The following is a 25,453-nucleotide window of genomic DNA, read 5'->3' as shown; positions in this document are numbered from 1 at the left end:
AGTGGTCGATCTGAGAACAATGAGACTGGCTCGCGCGTGCACGTGAAGAGTCCATTTTAGATTTTTAGTCTTTGAACGAAAACAGGGTTTCTCGGTCGGAATATTATCGCTTTTTCACGAGAAAAATCGCATAAAAATTGATTTTAAACAGCGTTTGACATGCTTCGAAGTACGGTAATGGAATATTTTGAATTTTTTGGTCACGAAACGCGCCGGGCGCGTCACCCTTCTTTACCCTTCGGATAGTGTCTTGAACGCACAACAAAACGCAAAATGGAAGTTTTCGGATTTTCGAGGAATTTGTATTTCGCGCCACGCCCATCATTGGATATTGGAGCAGGTGTTCCGCTAGCGGAACGTCTAGATGTAAGAGGTTTTTAACTCCCTCAGCACATCAGCCAGTTTCTATCACCAACAAATATTTTGAATATGTTATGAGTGGGTGAAGCGACCAATCCCACTTGTATTGAGTACTATAGCACAACACCCTTTTCACACTATCATGCCAACCTGAACCGTACTTTGTTCCTTTTCACATTGTCATTTTCACAGCTCCAATAACTATGGTGGATGTGTAACCAGGCCAGCGCAATACAGTTCATCTTGTCTTGGCTCAGAAGTGTGAAAAGGGACTTACCTGTTTGCCAGTAGCTGTGACTTGGTCCCGGTGGGTGACGTGAGTGTGATGGAGAGGTCACCTCTGTGACTGTGGGTGATGGTGACATGGATGACTACATGTTCCAGATAAACAATGTGCTGCAGGGGATGAAGGGAGCAGCCGGTGGACTCATACACAGACCTCAGCACAAGGCCTGGAGGAATGGTTCTGTTATATGAGAGAGAGAGAGAGAGAGAGAGAGAGAGAGAGAACAGGAGAGCGGAAGAGAGGGAGAGGGGTGAAAGAGAATGTGAGAGAGTGAGAGGGAAGGACAGAGATACAGAGAAAGAGAGAGAAAGTACGAGCGAAACACAGAGAAATTGTGAGGAAATTCCCCATGCCGATGGATTCTCTGTGGAGATGGATATGCTTCAAAGGGAATAGAGGATTGTGTCCATGGTGGGAAGCAGTCAGTCAAGTACCTGCTCTGTTGGGTGGGAGCCTCCTTACACACATGCTGAGAGGGGACCAGTCTCCATCGCTCAGCCTCCTTCACCATGCTCTCTGCATCCAGCAGCCCAAAGCCATACAGGTGACTCACTGCCAATTAATAATTGAAAGAATGAATGAATGAATGAATGAATGAATGGACAGAAGGAATAACAAATACACTAACAAACACACAAATAAATGAATGGATCAATGTAAGCAAAACTTAAGTAAGCAATCAATGAAGCAATTAGTTGGTCAATCTAGGTAGGAATGTCTTAAATGTGGTTATTTGTCGTTTGATGTGTAGTGGTAGATAAATAACTGTTCCCTTGTATGTGTTTTTGAATGTCATTGGAAATTATTATAAATGAAGGAAAGCCCTTTTAGTTTTCTGTAGCCAAGCGTTAAAGAAACACAAACTAATTTGTGAACAGGGTATGGGGAGAAAATTCAATCAAATCAGATACCCTGGTATCCAGCTCCGTTGGTGTGCCAGTCAGGGGAGGTCAGGTGACTGGCCTGTGACGTTCTGACAATAATGTGCTGCACGTCCCTCCAAGTCAGCAGTGGGCTGGATCAGGATCCCACAGACACAAGTTAACAACACTGTATAGCATATTATCTTAGTAATACTTCAAAAACATTCTCAATAGCTTATAACTAGGGCTAGGAGTTTTTCTTGACCACGTGACCTGACAAGGAAGAATTTGCAGTCCAAGTTTCAGCCTTTAACTAGGGCCCACAGTTGTTCCTGGTCAGGTCATGTGGTCAAGAAAACCTCCTTGTTACCTATAATATTATCATGAGATTTAGATATCGGTGATGATATCTCTAGGAAAGTAGGTTACTTGGCCTCCAGGGCGAGTGCGATGACCCCTGCTGCCATTGGAGCGGAGACTGAGGTCCCAGAATGCTCCTTGCTACAGCCTTGTTTCAGGTCCAATGTTACCTGCCAGATAGAAAGTCTTGTTGTGTGACTACAAAATGGTACAGTAGATGTGTTATTATGCCTTATAAACATCATACGGGGCTTTAAAGATACACTCTGTAACTTTCAGGTCGTTTAATTTCCCCTGTGACAACTACAAACACATTCTGTCAAGAAGCAAAATAAAAAAAAACAAATGGATATATTCACCCCATCCTTTCATTTCACAAACAAGCGCTGCAGCTGAAAAGAGCTGAAGTGGCTGCACATTTAACACGTTTTAAATCACTGTCATATGCAGCTATTGTATCAAATCCAATAACGAAGTCAAATCTAAATTTACTCGTCACGTATAGCCGGGTTGGGGCAGATATACAGCTTGACTCACCATCTTGGCTCCCTGTCTGTCGGTGGAGAAGGAGCTGTAGGTGGAGGCCAGTGTTGAAGGGCATGGCTCCAGGTAGTCGGGCCTGGCCCCGCTATGGGTGGTGCTGCTGATGGAGATGGTGTAGATGCTGTTGGTGTAGCCGTCACAGGAGCAGTGATCCCTGCTCCGCCCACCGTTACCCGACGCCCACACGAAGATGGAGCCACGCCCCTTCCTTCCCTGGGGGGGTTCATGCGAGTAGTAGTTTTGGTCAAATTACCTTCATCAAGGTTTTATAGGATTTGGATTCTAGACACTGATCTAAGGTTGTTCTTGCGTATTCCCCTCACCGTTGGTTTAGATTAGCGGGGGTGCAAACTGATCCTAGATCTAAGGGCACCCTTCTCCCCTGTGATTAATGCCAAGCGTGAAGAGTCACTAATGATTCATATTTGTATGTTATTTACATATTGATATGAAGATAAAGAGAAGCACTAGAAGTAAACATACAGCCTGAGGCCAAACACTCACACACAGCTTTATTTTCATGAAATTTCTGGACTTTTTGTGGAGAAAAATAGTTTAGGATTTTCAATGGTCATTTTCCCTAACCCTGACCTTAACCCCAAAAACCCTAACCCTAAATGTAACCCTAACCACAAAAACCCTAATCCTTAAACTTAAAATAGCAGTTGAACAAATTCAGGACATGGAAAAAAGTCCTGACTTTTCGAAATAAAGTAATTGTTTTCCTACCTTGTCAGGACATTCTGTTGTATTGACATTGGGGCCCTGATAAGGTAGGAAAACAAGTATATACACATGTGCACATGCACACACACAGTGGAGAATAAACGTTTTGACTGTACTGATGCAGAGGAGTTAGACAGACACACAGACACACTCACAGTGCGTATGCCGTTGTCTAATGCGAGGCGAGCCAGAGGGCCAGGTCCTTCCACAGTTCTCCCATCATCCTCCGGCCCCCAGCTGGCAGAGTAAATATCAATGTGCTGCTGCCTGAAGCTCAGGGATTGGGCCTCTACTATGTCCGTCACATCTCCGTCCAACATACGAATGCCTGCAGATACGGGAGTGGGATGGACCTTCATAACCTTAGTATTCACTACATAGGATGGATCACCCATAGGAATAGACCGACTAGAATGAGATTATATTGTAATGGGACCGCCTGACTTAGAGACCTTCAGCACCATACAGTATGTATGCATCTTCAATATACCTTCTATTTAATATTTTTTTAAACTGAACTTGAACTGAATATACAGTATTTGTCCATATTTATGGTGCTTGCACCAAGGAGATACATTTTATTATTTTTTTTTAAATGCCTTTTTCTCCCCAATTTCGATTTTGTCTCATCTCTACAACTCCCCAACCGGCTCCGGAGGCGAAGGTCGAGTCATGGGTCCTCCAAAACATGACAGGCCTGACTGCACATCTTAACTTCTTTGGGATAGGGGGCAGTATTTAGATAGAAAACACTCTAAAGTTTCTAAAACTGTTTGAATGGTGTCTGTGAGTATAACAGAACTCATATGGCAGGCCAAAACCTGAGAAGATTCCATACAGGAAGTGCCCTGTCTGACAATTTGTTGTCCTTCTGTTGCATCTCTATTGAAAATACAGCATCTGTGCTGTAACGTGACATTTTCTAAGGCTTCCATTGGCTCTCTAAAGCCATCAGTAAGTGGAATGGGTTGTCTGCTGTCTCTGGGCAAAGAACAGCAGCAGAATTTGTAAGTGGTCAGCCTGGGGACAGTGAGACTGAGATGCGCGTTCACGAGACTACTCCATTTTTTTCTTTCAGCCTTTAATGAATAAAACGTTGCCCGGTTGGAATATTATCTCTATTTTACGAGAAAAATAGCATAAAAATGTATTTTAAACAGCGTTTGACATGCTTCAAAGTACGGTAATGGAATATTTTTGACATTTTTTGTCACGAAATGCGCCCGTGCGTCACCCTTTGGATAGTGACCTGAACGCACGAACAAAACGGAGCTATTTGAATATAACTATGGATTATTTGGAACCAAAACAACATTTGTTGTTGAAGTAGAAGTCCCGGGAGTGCATTCTGACGAAGAACAGCAAAGGTAATCAAATTTTTCTAATAGTAATTCTGAGTTTAGTGAGCCCCAAACTTGGTGGGTGTCAAAATAGCTAGCCGTGATGGCCGAGCTATGTACTCAGAATATTGCAAAATGTGCTTTCGCCGAAAAGCTATTTTAAAATCTGACACCGCGATTGCATAAAGGAGTTCTGTATGTATAATTCTTAAAATAATTGTTAGATTTTTTGTGAACGTTTATCATGAGTAATTTAGTAAATTCACCAGAAGTTTTCGGTGTTTAGTTCTGAACATCACATGCTAATGTAAAAAGCTGTTTTTTGATATAAATATGAACTTGATTGAACAAAACATGCATGTATTGTATAACATAATGTCCTAGGAGTGTCATCTGATGAAGATCATCAAAGGTTAGTGCTGCATTTAGCTGTGGTTTGGGTTTATGTGACATTGCTTGGAAAATGGCTGTGTGATTATTTGTGTCTATGTACTGTCCTAACAAAATCTAATGTTTTGCTTTCGCTGTAAAGCCTTTTTGAAATCGGACAATGTGGTTAGATTAATGAGAGTCTTATCTTTAAAATGGTGTAAAATAGTTGATTGTTTGAGAAAATTGAATTGTGGTATTTTAGTTGGTTTTGTGCCGTGCGATGCCATTGGCTGTTGGCTAGGGGTTCCAGGTTAACACCCGCCCACTTCATCTGGAAGCTAGGCGCACCAATGTGTCAGAGGAAACACTATTGAACTGATGAGCGAAGTCAGCCTGCAGGCGGCCGGTCTGCCACATGGAGTCGCTAGAGTGCGATGAGCCAAGTATAACCCCACTGGCCAAACCCTCCCCTAACCCGGATGATGCTGGGCCAATTGTGCGCCGCCCTATGGGACTCCCGATCACGGCCGGTTGTGATACCGTCCGTGATTGAACCCGGGTCTGTAGTATCACCTCTAGCACTGCGATGCAGTGTCTTAGACTGCTGCGCCACTCGGAAGTCCCCTACATTTCATGTTTTTATAAACGGGACTAATAAAGAACTCAAAACTCACCACCTATCCGAGCATTGAAGGAGATTCCAACGGTGCACTGAGAGTTATTTGCTGCCGCGGCAACCATCCCAGCACATTTTGTCCCATGGCTTACCAGAAAAAAAAAGGGAATGTATACCACATTAGCTTAGTTTCATATCTATGAGGAGACAGGCTATATGTACAATATCAAACTGGCAAAGAATAGACACATTCAAACAAGTGAATATGCATATTCATATAACATGAACATAATATATGAGTGTATTTGTGGGATTTAAAAAAAAAGTTGCTTCATAAAATGGGCTAAGATTCTGCAAAAAGCTGCAATAAGTAGGGCCTTGAGTATTTCCTGACCACATCAACTTACCACAAAAAACTCACAGCCCCAGCTATGAGCAATATGCATATTGAAAATAAGAATAACCTGTTGTCATTGCTGGAGTCGTATCTGGGCGTGGGGTCATCATCATTCCCATTGAAATCATAGCTGGCAAAGGGGTCCTAAGAAACAGCGACACATAAAAAAAACAAAAGTCAATGGCTAATTGGCTTTTAGTGTCTTCCAGTCTAGTCTGGTCTAGCCTATACTCCACCAGTCAGAGCCTATTGACTCACAAATCAACCAGGCGTGTCTGAACACTAAAGCAGACAAGACGTTTAGCCTGTATTTTAATACTCTGCGTTGACCTTTAAAAGCTCCGGGCCAAGAGCTTTGACTGCATATTGTCTCAGCTCTGGACTTTTACATTCGGGACATATGCCAAATTGCTTTTAATAAATGTCCTTGTGAAGTCTTCAAAGAGACGGTTCCCGAGGCACTTACATAATTTGGCCTGAGATCAGGATGCTCTCTCTCGATGCCGTCATCCAAGACGGACACCACCACTCCCTTCCCTGTGTGTCCTCTCCTCCAGGCCCCCTCGATGTTCATGTAGGAAGGACAGCCCTGGGAGCCCTCACTGCAGTGCTGTTGATGGGGGGTGGATCAGTACATGTCATGTTTACTTGTTTATTTGGATCATTAGCTGTTACTTCAGTAATAGTTATAACTACAAGGCGTCCTTGCAAAGCACAATACAAAACAATGGGGCAAATGTGGCTAATGCACACACACCTGTAGCATGTTTGTAAATGTATGTTTGACCCTGTTTAAATATACCTTTTAAACTCATCCTTCCTTCCTTCCTTGAGGTAATCACTGATCTGTTTCGCTTACAATGCTCTCATCAATCATGTCATGTTGGATTAGTGGGTACCTCAAGGTAAGAGAAAGGATGCATTTAAGAAAAAGTGCTGGAACGCGGCCATTACTGTATGTCTTCAGTGCAGTTGTGCCCTCTCAGCTGAGAGATACTCACAATGTACCACAAGCTGCACCACTGGGGGTCATTGAAAACCAGTGTCTGGGTCTGGTTAGGTTGGACGGGGCCTGGGTGAATGTGTTTCGTCCGAACGTCAATGGAGTAGATGTGACTGGCTCTGGAGTTCCTCTTGGTCCTCCAATGGACCACCTGCTGCTGCACCCATTCCACCTGCAGAGGAATGGAGGTTATAGGACTCCTAGTGTAGGCTACTTACAGTAGTATGGAATCCACACTTTAGACAGTACAAGGTGGAGTTTTACATGTTTGCTGAGTCTGCTGAATCCCGTACAGGTAAAAGGTAAAATGATATTCATATAGATTTATTTGTTTTTACATCAATTGAGTATGTCTTTTGTGTGTGCATGTGTGTGCGTGACTGCTTGCTTGTGTGTGTGCTCATTCGTGTGTGTGTGCAGCATGTCATGCAGCTAATAAATGATATAGGAGGGTATCAATAACACCTCCAATGGGATCAAGTTACTCTACCTTGGTCTCCTTGGCGATGAGGTCGGTAAAGTCTTTGTTGGACAACGTGGACCGCTCCACCGTCCCACTGTGGCGGAAACTATAAAAGTTGTTCAAGTCTCCAATCTGCGCAAAGTAGGAAACACATTATTATTATTTTTTTTAACTACGCAAACCAGTTAAGAACAAATTCTTATTTACAATGACGGCCTACCGGGGAACAGTGGGTTAACCGCCTTGTTCAGGGGCAGAACAACAGATTTGTACCTTGTCAGCTCAGGGATTTGATCCAGCAACCTTTTGGTTACTGGCCCAATGCTCTAAACACTAGGCTACTTGCCGTGTATAATCGGGTATATGTATCCTAACAAGATCTGCCGCTTTTTCAACTGTGTCCCCATGTCTAAATGGCTGATAAATAATGAAGCTGTCATTGACATCAGTCATTGAGAAGGTTACTTTACACCCCTACTAGACTTTCAGGCCAGGGCAACCTGAACCCCAGGTACCGAGCCATGGGCCGGGCTATACCCTGTGGGTACACTCCTTTCTGACACCCAGGCTTATCATAATACCACCATTACATATGTGTGCCTGGACCTGAACAGAATGGAACTTAGGCTAGGGCTACACAAAACAGATCATGTTTCCATCAGGGCGCTAATAGAGGGAAGGACAAAACAGTAAGAGTAGTGCTTTTCTATTTAGGACCATACTACTGTTGTAATCCATGAGTGGAAATGATGACTCATTGGTCCCAATTCAAACTATCATACACCGACCTACTGAGTTGTGAGGTGACTGAACTCAATCTTATCCTTGAACCAGTATGGCAAATTGTTGCGTGAGCCTTCCGTTCAGCTCTGAAAAGATGTAGGCCTAGGTCATATGAAAATAGGGCTTTTGGCCTGAATCTTCTGATAAGGAAGATAGTCTGATGTGGGTGCTCACTACAAGGTCAATGACTTGGCTAATTTGATATGGGGGCCACATGACTGTTTGAAGTCTCAGACACGAATCTGATGTCTGCCCCAGCCAAACAACCGTGAATGATTCAGATCCAATCCAGCATTTCATGCAAAAAGCTTGTCATCCACATGGGATAGAAAACGTCTTTCATCCAAAAATAGGCATACTTTAAAGGAAACAGCTAATACAAAAATAGACATAGGCTATGTATCAAAATGCTGGGTCGATGGACAAATTTGACAAAGGTAATGATGTGCGCACGAGTAAAGTTAGACATCATGTTTAGGCCGAAGAATAGCGGACTAAACTCCACGGTGAACTTAAATTCTGTCACCAGCAGTTTAGTCCGTTAGCCAAAGAGAAGTTTAGTGGGCCTTGGCTATAGACCGGTGTAACGTTTTTCCCCATATATTTGCATTGCAGTCGATTCATGAATGCTAACTTTGTCTCTGCAAAAGAAACATTAGGCTACAGTAGAAAAAGTATAATGATCATATGCAACTTTTGAGGAGAATTTACCTGACCCAAATTGTGAAATCCATATTTCTCTGCTATACTGTCTGCAGAGGCGGGTGCCCCATTTATCCTGACCGCCCAGTCATTTGTGTATATTAACGGTTGACAGAGTGGCACGAGACTCCCCATCCAAAGAAACGCGGAAAGAACCACCATTCCGGTTGAAAGAGGTACATTCCGTGTCATTTCGCTCAGAAGTTTTTACAAAAGTTTTCTCTCGGACTCCTTTCACCGTCTGAAGCGCCTTCACATAGCGAGGAAGTTGTCATTTACTGAGATCGACCTATGTTCGAAAACAAATAAGAATATTATCCGTGAATGACTGCGTTCAAAACGTGTCCTGCAGAAAAATGACATTTCCCTGTTGAAATCTACCAGTGAGGACCAACTTCATTTAGAATGCAGACTAGCCTAGATATCAGATTGCCATCTTCAGTGACCCCGTAGTATCTCCTTTCAGTCACTCCTTGGTGACACAAATCAAATAGGCCTATTATTGGTTAAACTGTAGGCCTATATTGCACAATGTTTACAAAGTGATTTGATTGACAAAAATGATATAATTTACAAATACTTGACGCATCATTAGTAATGGCCTAGTCTATGAAGGATTTACTAACTGAGACATGTTGACTGTGTGGCTCAGTTGGTATAGCATGGTGTTTGCAACGCCAGAGTTGTGGGTTCGATTCCCACGGGGGATGAAATGTATGCATTCACAACTGTAAGGCCCTCTGGATAAGACCGTCTGCTAAATGACTAAAATGTACTTCCATTTCAATTACTCCCTTAGAAGTGTTAACTTGTATGATTGGGCCTATTCTGTGTGGCAGATGAGTAGCCTCCTTAGTGAGGATTTGACACCACTGTGCTTGGGAGGTTTTTAACAAAGTAATTATGTCAGACTCAGAGTTCCTAATTAGATTGACAATCCCTCCTATTCATTTAGGATCACTTCAAGACAGAGGCCTGCAGATTTATTGCAACATATTTACTGGGATCTACACATCAGTGTCATATGGATCTTTGACGGACAACTTTTGAGGTATGAAATCATCTGATATACAATGAATAATATTCCCTTTAACTATCTGTTATCCATTGAAAACACCATTTGCATTTACAATACCTTGACCTGACACCCTCTGAATGAACATTAGATCCACTAGTACAATGAAGTCTCAATCCATTCCTAAAATGTGATAATGTTTGAAATGTTTTTCTGATAGAATATATACTGAACAAAAATATAAACGCAACATGTAAAGTGTTGGTCCCTTGTTTCATGAGCTTAAATAAAAGATCCCAGAAATGTTCCATATGCACAAAAAGCTTATTTCTCTCAAATTTTGTGAAAAAATGTGTTTACATCCCTGTTAGTGAGCATTTCTCCTTTGCCAAGATAATCCATCCACCTGACAGGTGTGGCATATCAAGAAGCTGGTTAAACAGCACATTCATTACACAGGTTCACCTTGTGCTGGGACAATAAAAGGTCACTCTAAAGTGTGCAGTTTTGTCACACAATGCCACAGAGGGAGAGTGCAATTGGCATGGCTGACTGAATGTCCACCAGAGCTGTTGCCAGATTATTTAATGTTAATTTCTCTACCATAAGCTGCCTCGTTAGAGAAAATTTGGCAGTATGTCCAACCGGCCTCATAACCGGAGACCACGTGCAACCGCGCCAGCCCACATCGGGTTTTCTTCACCTGTGCGATCATCTGAGACCAGCCACCTGGACAGCTGATGAAACTGTGGGTTTGCACAACTGAATAATTTCTGCACAAACATTTTTTATTTATTTAACCTTTATTTAACTAGGCAAGTCAGTTAAGAACAAATTCTTATTTAAAATGACAGCATTCCCTGGCCAAACATGGACAACGCTGGGCCAATTGTGCGCCACCCTATGGGACTCCCAATCACGGCCGGATGTGATGCAGCCTGGAAAGTGTCTCAGGGAAGCTTATCTGCGTGCTTGTCGTCCTCACCAGGGTCTTGACCTGACTACAGTTCAGCGCCGTAACCGACTTCCGTGGGCAAATGCTCACCTTTGATGGCCACTGGCACGCTGGAGAAGTGTGTTCTTCATGGATGAATCCCAGTTTCAACTGTACTGGGCAGATGGTAGACAGCGTGACTGGCGTTGTGTTGGCGAGCGGTTTGCTGTTGTCAACATTATGAACAGAGTGCCCTATGGTGGCTGTGGGGCTATGGTATGGGCAGGCATAAGCTACGGACAACGAACACAATTTTATCGGTGGCAATTTGTATGGACAGAGATTCTGAGGCCCATTGTCGTGCCATTCATCTGCCACCATTACCTCATGTTTCAGCATGATAATGCACGGCCCCATGTCGCAAGGATCTGTACATAATTCCTGGAAGCTAAAAATGTCCCAGGCCTGCATACTCACCAGACATGTCACCCATTGAGCATGTTTGGGATGGTCTGGATCGACATGTACGACAGAGTGTTCCAGTTCCCGCCAATATCCAGAAACTTGGCACAGCCATTGAAGAGGAGTGGGACAACATTCCACAGGCCACAATCAACAGCCTGATCAACTCTATCAACTTGCGCTGCATGAGGCAAATGGTGGTCACACCAGATACTGACTGGATTTCTGATCCACGCCCCTACTTAAAAACAAATGTAAATTATTTTTTACCCCTTTTTCTCAATTTCATAATATCCAATTGGTAGTTACAGTCTTGTCCCATCGCTGCAACTCCCATACGGGACTCGGGAGAGGCGAAGGTTGAGAGCCACGTGTCCTCTGAAACACGACCCTGCCAAGCCACACTGCTTCTTGACACGCTGCTCGCTTAACGCGGAAGCCAGCCGCCCCAACGTGTCGGAGGAAACACCGTCCAGCTGGCGACCGAAGTCAGCGTGCATGCGCAAGGGCCTCAGTAAAATCTTTGAAATTGTTGCATGTTGCGTTTATATTTTTGTTCAGTGTATATTCTTTCATCGTCGAGCCATTGCAAGTTTGTCAAATTATTTATTATTTATATGAATCATTCATTATACTTCTACATCATGTAGGCAGCGTGTTGTAATAGTTGAAATAGAATTCCCTTTATTCAGTTAAATGTATTCCTTTTGAATTGCACATTTTAATAAAAGGGTCGGTGATGCAATATGCACATGGTCTTTATTATCTAGTATTTGACTTTGGAAAGAAAACAAACTGGATGAAAGCTGAAGAAAACAAAGAAAAAGCACCTCTCGGCAAGCAGTCACAGGACTTTGAAGTTATCTAACATGTCCTTGGAGAGACTGACTTTGATGTTACAAAAAATTAAGCTCAAACAAACTGCAAATTCCCCTGGAAATAATTGTCAAACTGGATTCTTGAGCACCTAGACTACCCCGCGGGTAGCTAAGGCATCAGCCCTCCTACCTATTTATTTGGTGTTAAAATGTTTTTCTTTAATACTAACTCTTAATGCACCTCTAGAGTACAGGTCCCAAGGGGATAGTTGTTCAATGCAAATGCAAACAAACATCTTGAAGTTCTGACAGTCTGAAAGTCTTTAGTTTTGTTTTCAGCATTTGTTGCTTATTATTCAAACCGTAGAATTATTCAATTGTTTGAACGCGTTCCAAGGGACTTTCTCTGTCTGAGATTGCGTTTTTCGGTCTGCTGTTTTACCAGCAATAACAGCTCTTACTGAAAGAAATTGGGTTAGCCCTCATTTTGAATAAATCCCCTTTCCCTTCCCCTTTATGCAGTCTAATAAACAGGCTATAGGCCAGGTTGCTTTACCTACACAACCCTCTAATTAAACTAACTAGCTACTGTGACAAGTGGCTGCAGGGCTAGGCCTATGATTAGGACAGTTATTCATTACACTTCGCAGCACAATAAATATCTCAAACCCATTTTCCTCCTGATAATGGAAGCCAGAAAAATCACTCTGTGTACTCCCCCCCCAGACTCTTTAACTGGGCTTTATTTACATATAGTGATTAATGCCCTGGTCTTTCTTCACTGTGGTGATGTCGGGGGTGGCGGGGGAGAATTTAGCTCATATTTTATTAAACCAATCTGCGCCTGAATTGACTCAAACTTGGCAGGTCCTTAATTCATTATTCACTGTTCCCCTGTGACATAGCCACTGCAGCGGCACTACACATGTAGATGGCACTCCGATAAGTGCGGCGGTTCTGCCTTTGAAATCCCTCAATATGACTTTGTGCCAGCCGAGCTACGAGATGTGCAGAGGCAATGTTTAACTCCCTGCAGTCAAGAAAAGTTTATTTTCCATTTCCACTGTGTTTGTGTGTGTGTGTTTTGTGGTTGTGTGTGTGTGTGTGTGTGTGTGTGTGTGTGTGTGTGTGTGTGTGTGTGTGTGTGTGTGTGTGTGTGTGTGTGTGTGTGTGTGTGTGTGTGTGTGTGTGTGTGCTCAAATCTTGCATGAAATCACATTTTCTTCTGCAAACTATTCAATATATAATGTTTTCCCTCTCCATTGTTGGCAATACAGGGTCCTCATCTTTCAGCTTAATGAGAAAAATCTTTGTGCAGAATTACAGGTAAGCGATGTATTTAATCAAATCACTAGTGAGGAAATAATAAAAGTCATCTAGCTTGCTCCGCATCATTTTGTGGACATTTGGCAAACAATACTTTGAATAGCTGTCTAAGTGGATGGTACTGTTCCTCCGACAGTTTTTATCACATTGGCTGTACAGTAGAATTACCGTATTTGTTGTCATCTGATAAGAAAGAGAGACATAATTTCTCTATTCTTTAACAGCTTAGACTAATGACTCATAATAGCATTAATCTTCAGCACGTACAAGGGCAGACATGGATTTCATGCACTTTTGTTGATGCCTCGGGTCAGAATTTGTCAGTGAAGCCTATTAGCTGCATTGCATTGGATTGCGTTACGTTGCGTTGGCCAACTTTGACCCTGGCATCGCTTTGAAGTGTCTCGAAACAGACATTGTGTTCATCCATTTGAACCCATCACTCCCGCTTCTCAGCCACTGTAATGCTACACTTTGACATCTGCCTTTAGACTCACACCGACAGAGCAGAGCTGAATTGATGTGATGGGGAGCTGCTTTTGTGAATCACCCTTATCTGTTCTGCAGCACTGACAAAATGTGTTACCTTTACCATTTTCCAGTCCAACCTGGCTGTGTATTTGTATGTATTCTGAGCCAGTCTTCCTCTCTTCCCCTTTGTTCCTTCCTCCCAGGCAGACCTCAGATCTTCTTTTCTGTTCTGTAATCCCTGCTCTGTCATCAGGATTACAGCTCACTGCTGTACAGGATTAATGACTGACAACTCTACACTCCTCACACAGAGCCAAGGAAGGGAGATGGGGAAAGGCCTCTGGATGTGTGGGTGAGAAACAACTGTGTTGCTCTGGGGGGGAGATAATGTAATATCATCTGAGAGAAGCACTATACATTTGGGGTGTGTATGTTGGAGGGGTTGCTGTGTGTGGGAGGGGGATTGTGCGCGTGTTTGTGTGTTTTTAGGACTGTGATACTTGCACAGCAAAAGCACTTCCACTTATATACCTCATTGGAGCACCACAGGATGCAGGGTTCAGTTGGTGAGCCTCGGGCCTCTATTGAACTGAATTAGGCTGTGTGATGCAATGTCCCAGAATTGTGTGTGTGTGTGTGTGTGTGTGTGTGCGTGTGCGTGTGCGTGTGCGTGTGCGTGTGCAAGAGAGAGAGAGAGAGAGAGACTTTGTTACTCTGTGTGTGTGTGTGTGTGAGGATCCATGTCCGGGTGCTCAGCAGCAAGAACTGGGCAGTGCTCGCTCTTCAATTGTTCAACCAAGTGTCCTATCTATCGACACACGAGGGCGTGTTGCTTGAAACCTGTTCAGAGTGGCAGCCTGAAACAGTTAGGCTGTTGGGTTGTGTCTGTGTAGCCTTGAAATATCAATTCTGTCTCTGCAACATCTGCCACACTACATCTGTTCCCAAAACGAAACACTCCGTTCTCCTTCCTTCAGCCAACACCGTCTTGTCTGTATTGGGAAACTGCGAGAAAGAATAAGGCTAGGTAGCCGAGTGGTTAGAGCATTGGGCCTGTAACTGAAAGGTGGGTCAAATTCCTGAGCTGACAAGGTAAAAATCTGTCATTCTGCCTCTGAGCAAGGCAGTTAACCCACTGTTTCCTGAGTGCCGAAGATGTGGATGTTGATTAAGGCAGCCCCCCCCACCTCTCTGATTCAGGGGGTTGGGTTAAATGCGGAAGACACATTTCAGTTGAAGGCATGCAGTTGTACAACTGACTAGGTATCCCCCTTTCCCAATCAATTGCATAAGATTTTGAAGAAAACAAAGTGACTGTTGTTGTCAAACGTTTGTGTAGACTTTTGACACAAGTATGTGTCACGATGAGAAGACCATCACTAACGAGGAATCTGCTGTGTTTTTGGTCGTTTGCAGTCGTCAAGCAGCTGAGGCTTAATTTTGTGAGACGAGCCCCGGAGCGTACAGGACAAGTTGGTCTGCAAAGCCATCTGGGGGACCATGATGCACTGCTTCTGCGTCTTCTTGTGTTGGGTTGCATAATGTTTCGGGTCCTGCATCGCTTGAGGTCAACAGGCGTTTCATCCCAATCGATGTATTTGCATGCAGAAAAGTTGTTAGTTGAAACACCATTGTGTCACGACCACAGTCTTACTAACGTTTAAGTGATTATTCACTCATAATATATAATACTATATGCCACCCAGCGCATACTTTTCCAGAGCGACTTACAATAAAGTAAGTACTAGTGTTATAGGTGCTATATACTTGTGTTCATCCTGTTAAAAATCAATGAGAGCATAAATTACATAAAGCAAACAAATTGTGGTAAAATAGTTTATAGACCAGTAATCCGTATCTGAAATATAGCAATTCAAGCAGTAGAACACTCTGTTTTATGTACACTTTAATCTTTTTTTTACCCTTACTTTTTCTTGTGGTGCATTTCTCAGCCTGACTGTGTGTGTGTGTAGTTTTTGAATGATCAGTTCTATGAAAAGTTTTAAATAAGGGTCATCATAATAATTGATTGGCTGAAACATCTCTGGATATAAAAGCTGGTGTTCTGACCCTCATTTGTCCATTAGTGATGAGGATGGATCCTTCCTCTCTTCTCTCTGTACACTCATTCTTTTCCTCTCATTTTTACTCCCTAGCCTTTTATACTTAGTCGCTTCCTTCTCCTTTCTTTTCTCCTTACCTTTTCTTTTCATCTTCTACACTTTCATTTCTATAATTGCCCCTACCAGGTGGATCAAGTTTTCAGAAGACTTCAGCACATTTTACAGTACAGGGAGGGCCCTGCACGAACAACTGATCTCAGGTGCTGAAGAGGCATTTCGGTGCAACTACAACACATGCATGTTCCACTCTCCACACTGTACAGTTCAAACACGTCAGGATCAAAACAGATTCCATTCATCACCTCACTAGGGGTCTTCCAGGTCCTTTAACTGCCTTCATACCTCTTTAATATCTCTTTTATACCTTTTTTACATTTTCCCTCTTGTTTGCTGCTTCTTCTAACACTTGTTTTGAGTGTCCGTTTTATTTTTCTCTCTCCTTCCATATCTGGGCCCCACACTCCACACACTACCACTCAGTCCTCCGCAGTCTTTAGAAGTGTCCTAATTCATTGTGTCCTTCGCTACTCTTCCCCTTTTAAAATTCACAAGAACCAAAAGCACTTCTTTCGGCTCTTCTTGCCGCTGTGAGGGGGGCGTGCCGGTGTCACCGGCAGGGGTGAATCCTGGCGGTGTGGCGTGGTGGGCTGGGGGGTCACAGCAGCTAGGGGGGAGCCCTCTGGAGGGTCTCCTACCCTCCACGTGCGGGTTACTGCCCCCTCCTGCAGCCGGAAGTCATGCTCCACACTGCAGAGAAGAGACAGAAGGATTAAGTCACAAATACCCGCCTCTCACTATCATGTCAACCTGAACTGTACCATACTGGCTTAGATATTTTCTTTTCACATTGGGTGCGTTCATAAATCCGCTCTTGCAATCTACTCCGATATTACTGCACTCTGGTTTGAGAGTCCCACAGCTCAGAATAATTGATGCATGTACAAACAACCTACACCTGGTTGTTATGACAGGTTTCAGTAAACATAAAAAACTCAATTAAATTCTTGCCAGTAAAACAGTTAAAGTCACTGGCCCTCTAGATAACATGAAAACAGTCGAACCAGCTCTGCTAAGGTAAGTCAAATGTTCAGAGTAAAGTCTTCTCTCATTTTCTGTATGTCTGGATGTAGCTACCAAGCTATCCAGCTTTAGCCAGTTAGCTTCGGTGCTTGACTGCCATTGTGAGATCAGAAAGCTAGGATCAACCCTACTCTTCACCTAGAGCGTCCAGTGTGTGGTCTGACCGCTCTGAGAGTGAAACGCTCTGAATTTATGAACAGACAATCTGACAATGCTCTGAGTCTATGAGCAGTCCAGAGCGCACTCTGGAGGCAATTTACGAACACACCCATTGTCCTTTCCTGCTTGGTTCCAATAACTATGGTGGATGAGTAAGCAAGTCAGCACAGTACAGCCTGGCTCGGCTTGGTTCAGCTTGGCTCCATAGTGTGAATAAACCAAAAGGGGTAGAAAAATCAAGGGAAAAAGGAAGAAAAAGAAAGGCAGCTAAGATGCTGCTTCGGTGGTGACAGTATAGCTTTAGGGCCTAGTATGTAGGAGTAGAGTCAGGTTTAAACTATGATGCACCCCCTCCACAGTCTATAAGCTATTCAGGTGAGGCATTAAGAAATAAACACATCGTAGATAAAGAAAAGCCTATAAGAATCGTATTTACCTGCAGCTACACGTTCTGTAAACTGAATTCTGCCTCTCCCTGCAAGCATATTTTTATCTTTTTTTACTTTGCTGCTTGCTGTTCTTCCTGATTATGCAGTGAGTGTCCTAGTTAGGTGGAGTTTCTCATCACAGCATCACTCCTCCCTCTTTCAGTGGGAGGAGAGAGAGAGCGAATGAGTGGGATAGAGAAATGCAGAGGGCGAGACTTGACACAACAGCAGGACACTGAGCTTCAACAGCAGAACAATGAGATGTATCAGGAGCTTCATATTCTTGTCAATTCATACTAGACATCCGGCTTAGCCTCCCACACACACACACACATAGTCGCTCGCTTACCAGCCACTTCAGTTATTCAAACGCACAAAAACACTCTCAGGAATTTAGGCACTCAGACAGACACAGGCAGGCAGAGTACTGAACAAAAGGCAGGCAACAGTACAGACGGAGTATCTCAAAGGGGATTTCATCCATCCCCACTGTATACTACTGTAGTACAGAAGGTGGAGAAAAGTCACTTCAAAACCAAACCTCTTTTCGCTCTAGAATATAAAGAGTCTATCCATGGAAGCTTAGGGGACTGCTGTGTGACTGACTGCTAAAGCTTCAGATAAAACACAGACCAACTCCAGCAACAATTAAATAGTGTCGAGACAGCCTCAAACACTAGCTGAGTAGCCTACTCCCTCTGCCCCATCCCAAACACACACACACACACAAACATGCCCTCCCTCTGTACGCGCCACCACTATCCCAAGACAGCACCCCACCAGAGTTCCCCAGTGAGATGTCCTATGTTCCTGCTGAGTTCCTCTTTGTGTAAATGAAAAGCCCCAGTCTGTGGCCCCAGCGTGATCAACGCTCGACAGGCACTGGAGGGAGCTGTCCGCCCTCAACCTTAATTATCTCAGCTAGCATCGAGCATCAAGAAGCCTACTTAGTGACTACTGTGCTGTGGCACCAAACAAAACACACACACATGCACACACGCGTGCACACACACACACACAAACACCGTGCATGCAAACATACACAAGAGGAAAGACACACGCGCCGTGCATGCAAGCACACACACACACACTCCTACCCCTTTGCTGTGCTGCTGTGCTACTGATGTGCTGTCCTAAAAGGTGCTTTAACCCTCAAGCTACAGACTGGGGTCAATTTGACGCCAGAGGCATAATTTCGATCTTAGCCCAAATGTGGTTTATTCAAATCTTTCTTTTTTTCATGACTGTCAATCAACTTGTTCTTAACAAATCTAAATGATTGTTTTGTGTGGACTTAGTTTAGTGAGTCCTTTTGGGTCATTTTGACCCCAGCCAAAAACACCTAATTTCGGCCTATAGTAATTTGATAGATTCCAAAAAATATTATAGTAATTTATGTTTTTTTTATGGAAACATAATTACAAGTTATCCATATACAACCAGAAGGTGGAGGGGGACCAGTATCAGTGATTGTGATCAGATAGACAGCTCATCTGCAGAGATACAGTGCCTTGCAAAAGTATTCATCCCCCTTGGCATTTTTCTTATTTTGTTGCCTTACAACCTGTAATTTAAATTGATTTTTATTTGGATTTCATGTAATGGGCATACACAAAATAGTCCAAATTGGTGAAGTGAAATGAAAAAAAAATACTTGTTTCAAAAAATTCAAAAAAATGTAAAACGGAAAAGTGGTGCTTGCATATGTATTCAGCCCCTTTGCTATGAAGCCCCTAAATAAGATCTGGTGCATCCAATTACCTTCAGAAGTCACATAATTAGTTAAATTAAGTCAACCTGTGTGCAATCTAAGTGTCACATGATCTATCACATGATCTTAGTATACCTGTTCTGAAAGGCCCCAGAGTCTGCAAGGAGCTCTCCAAACAGGTCAGGGACAAAGTTGTGGAGAAGTACAAATGTGAAACTTTGAACATCCCACGGAGCACCATTAAATCCATTATTAAAAAATTGAAAGAATATGGCACCACAACAAACCTGCCAAGAGGGGGCCACCCACCAAAACCCACAGACCAGACAAGGAGGGCATTAATCTGAGGCAACAAAGAGACCAAAGATGATCCTGAAGGAGCTGCAAAGCTCCACAGCGGAGATTGGAGTATCTGTCCATAGGACCACTTTAAGCCGTACACTCCACAGAGCTGGGCTTTATGGAAGAGTGGTCAGAAAAAATGAATTGCTTAAGAAAAAAATAAGCCAACACATTTGGTGTTCGCCAAAAGGCATGTGGGAGACTCCTCAAACATATGGAAGAAGGTACTCTGGTCAGATGAGACAAAAATGTAGCCTTTTGGCCATCAAAGAAAATGCTATGTCTGGCGCAAACCCAACACCTCTCATCACCCTAAGAAGAACATCCCCACAGTGAAGCATGGTGGTGGCAGCATCATGCTGTGTGGATGTTTTTCATCGGCAGGGACTAGGAAACTGGTCAGAATTGAAGGAATGATGGATGGCGCTACATACAGGGAAATTCTTGAGGGAAACCTGTTTCAGTCTTCAAGAGATTTGAGACTGGGAAGGAGGTTCACCTTCCAGCCGTACAATGACCCTAAACATACTGCTAAAGCAACACTCGAGGGGTTTATGGGGAAACATTGAAATGTCTTGGAATGGTCTAGTTTATGCCCAGACCTCAATCCAATTGAGATTCTGTGGTATGATTGCTATACACCAATGGAAGCCATCCAATTTGAAGGAGCTGGAGCAGTTTTGCCTTGAAGAATGGGCAAAAATCCCACTGACTAGATGTGCCAAGCTTATAGAGACATACCCCAAGAGACTTGCAGCTGTAATTGCTGCAAAAGGTGCCTCTACAAAGTATTGAGTGGGGGTGAATAGCTACTCACGTTCAAGTTTTCAGTTTTTTTGTCTTATTTCTTGTTTGTTTCACAAGAAAAAATATTTTGCATCTTCAAAGTGGTAGGCATGTTGTGTAAATCAAATGATACAAACCCCCCAAAAATCCATTTTAATTCCAGATTGTAAGGTAACAAAATAGGAAAAATGCCAAGGGGGGTGAATACTTTCGCAAGCCACTGTATATAGCGCCCCATGTACTCACCTCAGATTGTACTTTGCTATACCACGTACAGTATCTTATGGCTTTGTAAAAAAAAACGAAATTACCTTATTTCTGTGCACATAAAAATCTACTGATGGTATACAAAGTCTGCCAATTGTAATAAATAATTGATTGACCTGCAATACACTCCCGAATCTACACATATTCTCTGAAAAGTATTCTACGGCAAATCCAGGTTTCTCTGGTCATAATATTAAAGGGCGACTGCACTTCCTGATTTGGCATTGTTTTTCATCAATGCTCAGCGGCCATGATTGAAGGCAAACAAGAGTTGTCTTGAATGCCAGGTCTTGAGTCAGCTCAGCTGTGCTACAACAATATTCTATAACTGGCTAGTTTTTTCTCGTCTCATCTCTCCTTATGTCCGCTGTTAGATCTTTCCCGGGGGACAAATCCCAGAACTACTAATATCTCTACAACAGGTGTAGGCTACATGTGGACATTGCACAAATATCGCCTAGCATGAGTGTAGATACATTTAACAACGACAATCAATGAGTGTGTTCAGGTTACAATGACACAAATGTTATGCTGTAAATATCATATTGATGTGCTTATACAGCCTAGACTTAGCTAACAAATAATAATAAGTTGTGTGTAGAAGTTTGTAGAGTACAACTTCAGGTGTCTAACCAGAACTAGAATAGCATTCTATTTGTCCATTTGGACAAATCTAAGGATTTGTCTGTCTAACCACACACTGACATGCACAGCTCTCTGGGTGAGGCTCTATCTCCAGTGGGTGAGGAAGTCCCTTCCATTTATGTAATGTATTACAGGTTATGGACAGGTGCAGTCCTGGATATGACAGAGTTTCCCCATAGAGATAGATAGAGGACTCATCTTTGTATCTGTGCCATTGAGGTGCCTGTGACAGCATGGGCAGCACCATTGAGGCTATCTCCAATAAGAAGTAATCCGTTTTCTTCTTCACGATTGGCTGATCCCTCCTGATGACCCAGTGGGACATGACTCTAACCGGGTCAACAGGAGGGATCAGCCAAAGAAGTTGAAAGTCCCATCCAATTGACTACATTAAAATGGTGGAAGCCCTGTTGAAAAATGTTTCTTCAACAGAAGCAAACGGAACAAAACAGGGATAAACATACCTGAATTTGTCCAATAGAAACACTTGTTTGCAACTGTTGGACTAAAGATTACACCCTAGATCAGGTAGATGCAGGCAAGAGTGTGCAAGGCGGTATTGAATGTGTCACTGTCTGTCACCTTGATTTCTCAAACGTTTTTCTCGACCTGTGCACCTACATTGTAAACTTTCATTCATAGATTAGGTTGTAGCAACCTCATGATGGGTACAGGGAAAATTTGAGTTTCATGTAGTATCCTAAACCTATCAATGTTACATTGAGCTGTGTGAATGGAATATGAATGACAGTCATCCAATATGCTGTAATAGCAATAAGGCCATGCTCCTAAAAAAATTATCGACGTCCCACATTTTAAACGGCACCGACCGCCACTGAGCTATATACAGGGAGCACCAGTTCCCAGTGGGCAGGTTTGGGGAGTAACGGATTACATGTAATCCGTTACATGTAAGGGATTACAAAAAACAGTAACTTTTATCTGTTATGTTACCAGCAAAAATATTGTAATCAGATCACCGATACTTTTGAAAAACTAGATTCATTCGAGGATTACTTTTAAATTCTGAAAGGATGTTTGCAAAAAACAATCTTTGACACTTTTCTGTTTTCTCAATGACATTCAAATCATCATTGAAAAAAGGCACAAGTTTAAGTTTGTTCGACCTGAGCGAGTCTGTCCACAAGTCAGAGACCAATATGATGACACAACAAATGTGTTTGATGGATCACGGGAAAAGAGCAGGAATAGGCTTTTGTAGGCTACATTCCAAGGTATGTCTTCCAATTGTGCGACTGCTGTCGGCATCCAAAGATTATCCAACTTTAATAAACGCTTGGAGGTAAGGATGACAATAGTGGTGTAATCTACGGCGATACGGATATCACTTATTATTGATATCTACATAGCGCATTGATGTGAATCACACTGCTGCTCTCTCATTTAGCTATTTGCGCCTTATGGATTGTGGTTGTTGTGGATGGCTGTTCACAAATCTAAATGTGTATTTGAACCCAATAATGGTTGCATTCAAGGAGTTTAAACTGCCTATCAATCATTGTTTTTGAAACCAGTGGACAGCAAGTGAAAAATGTGCTCTTGCAACAGTTGCATAGTGCAGATAAAAGCCTATGGAATAAAAGTGGGGCTTTTATTGCTCAATCTAATTCATGCTGATAAAAAAATAAATCCATAGGCCTAATGGACACATGCTCAAACTCGAACACTTTTGATAGACTTAAAGGGGCAATCTGTAGTTGCTACATCCATTTTTTTATTTATATATTATATATACAGTACCAGTCAAAAGTTTGGACACATCTACTCATTCAGGGGTTTTTCTTCATATAAACTATGAAATAACACATAGGGAATAATGTAGTAACCAAAAAAGAGTTAAACAAATCAAAATATATTTTAGATTTTAGATTCTTGAAAGTAGCCACCCTTTGCCTTCATGACAGCTTGGCCCACTCTTGGCAAAGCATGCAATTCCATGAGCGCAGCATTTAGTTTTCAACTCGAATCAATGAGCACAATCAGTCCTCCATGACAATAAAATCATACACAACAGAGTAGGGCTGGCTAATAAGTCCTTAGTTTTGGGGTCATTCTCAGGTAAAACAATTTGGCTAGTCTATACTTCCATATTTCCAAGTCCTATTCTTGAAGATCAAGGGGTGTAACATTTATTAGAATGACTGGAATTCTGATAGACTTCTAATGTAAAGATATAATTTAGCAGTATTATTATATGTAGTAGAAAGCAATGGGTTAGAAGAAGCCTACGTAACCAACCCATAAAGTAACATTTAACATCCATATATGGCCAGCAATGAACATCCATATATGGTCAACTTGAACATTGATTTCTCCAGCAATAGATGTTGTTCAATTGGTAACATACATTTTTGTCTTCTTCTAATGCTCCTTAAAGGGAAAGTAATCTAAAAGTAATAGAATGTAATCAGATTACGTTACTGAGTTTGGGTAATCCAAAAGTTACGTTCCTGATTACAATGTTGGACAGGTAACTTGTAACTATAACAGATTACATTTAGAAAGTAACCTACCCAACCCTGCCAGTGAGGAACCGTGAGGGCCTTCTAGGCCTTCAGAGAAGGATTTGCAGTTGAAGTCGGAAGTTTACATACACCTTAGTCAAATACATTTAAACTCAGTTTTTCACAATTCCTGACCTAATCCTAGTAAAAATTCCCTGTTTTAGGTCAGTTAGGATCACCACTTTATTATAAGAATGTGAAGTGTCAGAATAATAGTAGGGAAAATTATTTATTTCAGCTTTTATTTCTTTCATCACATTCCCATTGGGTCAGAAGTTCACATACACTCAATTAGTATTTGGTAGCATTGCCTCTAAATTGTTTAACTTGGGTAAAACGTTTCGGGTAGCCTTCCACAACCTTCCCACAATAAATTGGGTGAATTTTGGCCCATTCCTCCTGACAGAGCTGGTGTAACTGAGTCAGGTTTGTAGGCCTTCTTGCTCGCACAAGCTTTTTCAGTTCTGCCCACAAATGTTCTGTGGGATTGAGGTCAGGGCTTTGGGATGGCCACTCCAATACCTTGACTTTATTGGCCTTAAGCTATTTTGCCACAACTTTGGAAGTATGTTTGGGGTCATTGTCCATTTGCAACCTAGCATTAACTTCCTGACTGATGTCTTGAGATGTTGCTTCAATATATCTACATCATTTTCCTTCCTCATGAAGCCATCTATTTTGTGAAGTGCACCAGTCCCTCCTGCAGCAAAACACCCCCACAACATGATGCTGCCACTCCCGTGCTTCACGGTTGGGATGGTGTTCTTGGGCTTGCAAGCCTCCCCCTTTTCCTCCAAACATAACGATGGTCATCATGGCCGAACAGTTATATTTTTGTTTCATCAGACCAGAGGACATTTCTCCAAAAAGTATGATCTTTGTCCCCATGTGCAGTTGCAAACCGTAGTCTGGCTTTTTTTATGGCGGTTTTACAGCAGTGGCTTCTTCCTTGCTGAGCGGCCTTTCAGGTTGTGTCGATATAGGACTTGTTTTACTGTGGATATAGATACTTTTGGACCTGTTTCCTCCAGCATCTTCACAAGGTCCTTTGCTGTTGTTCTGGGATTGAGTTGCACTTTTTGCACCAAAGTACATTCATCTCTAGGAGACAGAACGCGTCTCCTTCCTGAGCGGTATGATGGCTGCGTGGTCCCATGGTGTTTATACTTGCATAATATTGTTTGTACAGATGAACGTGGTATCTTCAGGCGTTTGGAAATTGCTCCCAAGGATGAACCAGACTTGTGGAAGACTACAATTTTTTTTTTCTGAGGCCTTGGCTGATTTATTTTGATTCTCCCATGATGTCAAGCAAAGAGGCAGTGAGTTTGAAGGTAGGCCTTGAAATACATCCACAGCTACACCTCAAGTTGACTCAAATGATGTCAATTAGCCTATCAGAAGCTTCTAAAGCCATGACATCATTTTCTGGAATTTTCCAAGCTGTTTAAAGACACAGTCAACTTAGTGTATGTAAACCTCTGACCCACTGGAATTGTGATACAGTGAATTATAAGTGAAATAATCTGTCTGTAAACAATTGTTGA

The 25,453-nt window shown here is 42.5% G+C and overlaps 2 protein-coding genes across 2 annotated transcripts in view; both read right to left on the bottom strand.

Annotated features, from left to right (window-relative positions):
• Window positions 1-9,280, bottom strand: part of pcsk5a (proprotein convertase subtilisin/kexin type 5a) — a 41,821-nt gene extending 32,541 nt beyond the window's left edge. The window contains exons 1-12 of the mRNA XM_045688735.1: window positions 8,824-9,280; window positions 7,357-7,461; window positions 6,865-7,038; window positions 6,330-6,473; window positions 5,931-6,007; window positions 5,525-5,613; window positions 3,294-3,466; window positions 2,407-2,625; window positions 1,939-2,039; window positions 1,558-1,661; window positions 1,081-1,198; window positions 638-826 (exon numbers count right to left, since the gene is read on the bottom strand). Of these exons, the coding sequence (XP_045544691.1) occupies window positions 638-826; window positions 1,081-1,198; window positions 1,558-1,661; window positions 1,939-2,039; window positions 2,407-2,625; window positions 3,294-3,466; window positions 5,525-5,613; window positions 5,931-6,007; window positions 6,330-6,473; window positions 6,865-7,038; window positions 7,357-7,461; window positions 8,824-9,006 (1,676 nt within the window). The 5' untranslated portion in view covers window positions 9,007-9,280. The remainder of the gene's footprint in view (window positions 1-637; window positions 827-1,080; window positions 1,199-1,557; window positions 1,662-1,938; window positions 2,040-2,406; window positions 2,626-3,293; window positions 3,467-5,524; window positions 5,614-5,930; window positions 6,008-6,329; window positions 6,474-6,864; window positions 7,039-7,356; window positions 7,462-8,823) is intronic.
• A 6,388-nt stretch (window positions 9,281-15,668) lies between these two features.
• Window positions 15,669-25,453, bottom strand: part of LOC106562020 (neuronal tyrosine-phosphorylated phosphoinositide-3-kinase adapter 1) — a 39,940-nt gene continuing 30,155 nt past the window's right edge. The window contains exon 3 of the mRNA XM_014126551.2: window positions 15,669-16,710. Within this exon, the coding sequence (XP_013982026.2) occupies window positions 16,509-16,710 (202 nt within the window). The 3' untranslated portion in view covers window positions 15,669-16,508. The remainder of the gene's footprint in view (window positions 16,711-25,453) is intronic.

Source organism: Salmo salar, chromosome ssa01, assembly GCF_905237065.1.
Source record: "Salmo salar chromosome ssa01, Ssal_v3.1, whole genome shotgun sequence".
NCBI classification, from domain to species: Eukaryota; Metazoa; Chordata; class Actinopteri; order Salmoniformes; family Salmonidae; genus Salmo; species Salmo salar.
The sequence above is the reverse complement of the archived record's forward strand: the minus strand, read 5'-3'. Positions and strand labels throughout refer to the sequence as shown.